The sequence below is a fragment of the Cyrtonyx montezumae genome, unplaced genomic scaffold (assembly GCF_038088225.1).
Source record: "Cyrtonyx montezumae isolate F1298 unplaced genomic scaffold, pur_monq_1.0 scaffold_35, whole genome shotgun sequence".
NCBI lineage: Eukaryota > Metazoa > Chordata > Aves > Galliformes > Odontophoridae > Cyrtonyx > Cyrtonyx montezumae.
In genome coordinates, this window is record NW_027072040.1 from 2,339,198 (window position 1) to 2,344,601 (window position 5,404).

Consider the following 5,404-nt stretch of genomic DNA (forward strand, 5'->3'; position numbering starts at 1 on the left):
GCCTAGGAACATGTAGCTGTAATCCAGGCTGCATGGAATATTGCTTTCTTCTCTCTGCAGGGCCATATCTGTCCCACTTCAGCTTCTAACCTGGTTTCCTGACTTAAAGTTACTGTGTTTGTAATGAAGCAGGTGAAAGGGAACGTGGACTTCCCTTCCCTGTTCAAGTTGTCCCTCCTGCTGGAAGGGCCTGTATTTTTTGCTTCTACCAATTCTTCTACTTTAGTAGTCCTCAGAGCAGTGCAGGAACAGAGGGCACCATCAAGAGGTCAGCACCTCACCAGAAAGTGTAACAGAAAAGATGACACTTGGAATAGGGATTACCTGGTGTCTTTTCTCACAGTTGCAGGATATCATGCATTTCCCCCAGGTCCAGCTCTGCTCTTCTTTACCACCTTACCTGGCACAGCTTCACTGCAGCTCCAGCATCTTTCTGAATTATTAACAGCACAAGTCCAACTGCTCCTTTTACTGCTTCTTCTTTCAGACAGTTTTCAGCTCTCAAAAATTCAACTCAAGCAGGTCACATCCCTGTTCCATGTTTTAAGGACAACAGGGACTTTTGGGGCCTGCAATAGATCTCAACAAAATCAACTCTCGGTTGCCTTCATGAATTTCATGTTCATTCTCATTTGCTAATGGCTTATGGTCATCTGTGCTCCTGCAAGAAACTTCCATTCCCATGCTTTGCTGTTAGCGGAGGAGGGTGGAGTTTTCTAATTTATGGCAGGTAGAAGTAGGCAGGCACAGTAGTCAGAGCTCAGGCATAAAGGAAAGGTAGAGAAGGTAACATGCAGGTTTAGATAAGAGCTGAGTACATATGTATGTGAGAGCCTAGCATGAAGGCTGAGTGCCTGTATGTAAATGTGCAGGTGTTTATAAGGCTACCTGAAGGAGTGTATACTGCTGAAGTATACATACAGGAAGGAAGCCTTGCTTGAATCAAGTCTGGTAGTGCTTCAAGAAGATACACTAAGGTGAGATTTTCAGATATTTCTTAGTAACTGGTGTGAATGCCCTTGTGCTCAGAACTGGTTTTGCTGCTTGTGCTCAGCAGCCTGAACTGGGAGATCATTTCTGTAAAGCACTACAGAAGTTTGGATGTCAATGAAGTGCTGTATGGTTCCTTGTGTTGATGGAGGCTGTTGGGCTGTCTTAGAGGGTACTTCTTGCTTCTCTAGACTACCTTCTCAGTATTTCTCACTAGTGCCAGCCATTCCATGTTCTTCTCTGAATGGGCAGATGCCAATTCTAATTCTGCAGAAGCTAACAAGGACAAACTGAAGAAGGAGATGACAAAAATATGAGCAACCATCACTGCCATCAAAGGTCCCCTGCACCAGGTACTCATTGCTTCACCAGTCCCAGTACAGCAGTGCAGTTCTGGAGATCTTCCCCATATTTGTGTAGTAGAATACCAAGCCACAGTTTAGATGGTACAAGGTGTTTCAGGCTGTATGATCACTCCTCTCAGATGCATCTCTTGTGAGATGTGCCAGCCATGGTCACAGTGAATATGCTCATTCTTTGTCAGAATCAGGCTCTCTCTAGATCTCTGTGTGTTTCCATAAAAGCTGTGGTGATTTCATGTTTACGACTAGCAAAACTCCGCCATACTGTGTGCAACAGTCTTTCCCTTTCTGAAACCTGCTCTCAGATTTTTTTTTAAATTTTTTTTTGTGTGTGCGTCTGGCTATAGTCCGGGAACTCTGTTGGGAATTAGAATGAAGATATTAGTGTGCAAGATAGAAGTGATAGTATCAAAGTACATTTAGAAGCCAGGACTTTTGGTAAACACTGGTGTATTCATTTGCAAGGCGGAAGCTGAGACATGACTTATTTTTACAACGGTCTTTGTTTGTAGCTGATACTAGGCTTGGTGTGAATAACTATGCAAATCAGTTTCTTGTCAGAACTGAACTTTACTGACCTATGCATAGGGATGCCATCCACAGGGACCTGGATAGACTTGAGAGATGGGTCCATGCCAACCTCACAAAGTTCAGAAAGGCCAAGTGCCAGGCCTGCATCTGGATCAGGGCAATCCCAAGCACAGAAACAGGTTTGGCAGAGTAGGGCTTGAGAGCTGCTCTGAGGAGAAGAATTTGGGAGTGCTGATTGATGAGAGATTCAACCTGAGCTGGCAGTGTGCACTTGCAGCCCAGAAAGCCAACTGTGTCCTGGGTTGCATCAAGGGAAGAGTGATCAGCAGGTTGAGGGAGGTGATTCTGACCCTCTACTCAGCTCTCATGAGACCCCACCTTGAGTACTGTGTCCAGTTCCAGAGAACCCAACACAAGGACATGGTGTTGTTGGAGTGGATCCAAAGGAGGGTCACAAAGATGATCAGAGGGCAGGAGCACCTTCCCTATGAGGACAGGCTGAGAGAGCTAGGGCTCTTCAGCCTAAAGAAGAGAAGGCTCCGGGGGGGCTCTTATAGTGGCCTTCCAGGACTTGAAGGGGTCCTACAGGAAAGCTGGGGAGGGGCTTCTTATCAGGGCAGGCAGTGACAGGACAAAGGGAAATGGTTTTAAACTGGAAGTGAGTAGGCTTCTAGATAGTAAGAAGAAATTTTTTACGATGAGGGTGGTGAGACACTGGGACAGGTTGACCAGAGGGACTGTGGATACTCCCTCCCTGGAAGCTTTCCAGGCCAGGCTGGATAGGTCTGTGAGCAACCTGGTCTAGTGGGTATCCCTGCCTATAGCAGGAGGTTGGAACTAAGTGATCTTGAAAGGTCCCTTCCAACCCAAAACATTCTATGAATCTATGATTTATATGACCAAAAAAATCAATGGGCATCTTGTCCAGGAGAATAGAAGAATGTGGTCCCTCTCTAACTGCACAGCCTCATTCTTTCAAGATGTTACAAAAATAAAATTTACTTTGTAGAGCATAGTGGCAGTACACAACCTAACGTGCAAACCTGTTTTCTATTCTGTTTTGAGAAATGGTAATTGCTGCCCTATGAACCCTAAACTCAACAAGAGAGCACAGAATAGAGACAAGAGAATAGACAGAAAATGTATGCATATATGCTGTACAGAGAGAAGTTTGGTTCCTAGTTGATTAACAGCAGTGACTGCACTTGGAAATGTGTACAGTGCCACAGTAACTGAAGTTGTGGGAGGATGCAGCTCCACGCCTCCATGCAAATTATTTTGAAGGCTTCCATGCAGAGAGAAATTGAGGCAGGGTGTAAGTAGGAAGTTGGAGGTTAAAGAAATTTTAACTGGGAACACTCAAGCTTTGTAACGAACCTTGAAGACAAGATGATAAGCAGTGTCTGCATCATGGACAGCTAGGTCACACCTTATACCTCTGCTGCTTTAGCAGGGAGGAAGCTAATCTTCAAGGGCATGGCTGCCTGAGTTCAGTGCAACTGTGGGCTGCACAAAAGTGATGTATGCTGCCACGAGAAGCTGGGCTCCGGCACTACTTTGTTCTGGCTGGCCTTCAGCTTGCCCTGCAGCCAAGGCCTCTCTCTCTCTCCATCTGGCTGTAGAAGAATAATGTGTGCTGTGATTTTCCCAGTGTCATAGTAGCATGGCAGCTTTCCAAAATCCTGAGCCTGCAGCAGGGTTAGCAGAAGTCTAATTCACCACAGTTGCCTTCATCATGACCCCGTGATGCTGAACTTCCTCTATCTATCTCTGCAGGTCCCTTGCAACCATGATGAAATCTAGAAGGGTGCAGATGCTTCTGATTCTGGCAGTTCTGTCCTTCCTTCTGATCCGCTTTCTCTTCCCAACCTGCAGCAACACTACCTCACTGGAATTAAAATCTTCTCCGGTTCACATCCTCATTCTCTCCTCTTGGCGGTCAGGATCGTCCTTCACTGGCCAGCTTTTCAGCCAGCACCCCAGTGTCTTCTACCTGATGGAGCCTGCATGGCATGTATGGGTTACAATGTACCAGAACAGTGCCAAAGTCTTGCACATGGCGGTGCGGGACCTGGTCAGGTCAGTCTTTCTCTGTGACATGTCTGTTTTTGACGCCTACATGTCTAGCCAGAAGAAAAAGTCTGACTTATTTCAGTGGGAGACAAGTCGAGCCTTGTGCTCCCCCCCTGCTTGTGACTTCTTCAGTCGCAATGACATAATCACTGCAGGAAACTGCAGAACTGTCTGTGGCAAATACTCATTCAGCAAGGTGGAGGAAGCCTGTAAAACCTACAGCCACATTGTAATCAAGGAGGTTCGCTTCTTTGACCTGAAGGTCCTCTACCCACTTCTCACCGATCCATCCCTGAACCTCAAGATAATTCACTTGGTCCGTGATCCTCGGGCTGTGTTCAGGTCCCGAGAGAATACAATGGAAGAGCTGAAACGTGATAGTAACATTGTTGTGGGGTCCCAGAGGATGAAGGGAGAAATGGGACCTTACAACACAATGCAAGAAATCTGCAAAAGCCATGTTGAGATTTACAAGGCAGGCAGCCAGGCTATTCCCAGCTTTCTGAAAGACCGCTACCTGCTAGTTCGCTATGAGGACATTGTCAGAGATCCACTAGGAAAGGCTGCTCAGATGTATGAGTTTGCAGGACTCCGTTTCACACCAGAGCTTCAGAAGTGGGTGCACAACGTTACCCACGGGAAGAGAAAAGGTGGACAAGCATTTGATATTGGATCCAGAGATGCACTGAGCACATCTGAGGCCTGGAGGGACACGTTTCCCTTCAAGAAAACAGAAAAAGTGCAAAACGTGTGCAAGGATGCGATGGACTTACTGGGGTACCGGCTAGTTCAGTCAGAAGAAGAACAGAAGGACACATCACTGGATCTTCTGTTTGGCCAAAACAAATTCTGAAGGAAGAAAAGCTGCTCTGTGTACCTCCTCACTGAAGGCTGCATGGTGGAGAACTATTTCCTAGTGCTGAAGAGGGTATAGATACACCTGCGTGTGTGTATGGGTGTGCTAGGTCAGGATGAGTAACACAGGAATGCTGGCTGTGCTGTTGAGGGCTTTACCCACAGGGTCTCTCTCCAAAGCTACAACACAGGCTGGAGTAATGCAAATCTGTTTTCCAAACTGAGTTCAGGGTGTATGGGAAAGAGGAAGTATGTGCAGATGGAAGCAGACTGCCGGGAGAGTGGGATCAGGTATCAGAGGAAATATAGATGGAAGCTGAATGAAGAGAACATTTTGTCATGCTGCCACCTGGGGACGTAAGCCAGAAGAGACACAAAGCTAACCATACAGCGTTTTCTGGATAGAATTTTATTATTATTATTATTATTTTACTTTATTTTTTTTCAGAATGGCTGTTTTCAAGATGAGGTGGGTTTTGATTTTTTTTTTCCCTCTCTATTCCTGTGCCTGAGCCTCTGTCATGGATGGCAATGTTGGCAAAATGTCTGCATTCATTTGCCAGATAAGTAGACTCTCATCAGTACGCTTACTA

At 46.0% G+C, this 5,404-nt stretch overlaps 1 protein-coding gene across 1 annotated transcript; it reads left to right on the forward strand.

Annotated features, from left to right (window-relative positions):
- Window positions 1-920: 920 nt before the first annotated feature.
- On the forward strand, window positions 921-4,928 carry CHST4 (carbohydrate sulfotransferase 4). Its single transcript, XM_065745345.1, has 2 exons — window positions 921-977; window positions 3,660-4,928. Exon 2 carries the CDS (start codon window positions 3,673-3,675, stop codon window positions 4,807-4,809), a length of 1,137 nt encoding a protein of 378 aa, XP_065601417.1. The 5' UTR covers window positions 921-977; window positions 3,660-3,672; the 3' UTR covers window positions 4,810-4,928.
- The last annotated feature ends 476 nt before the right edge of the window (window positions 4,929-5,404 follow it).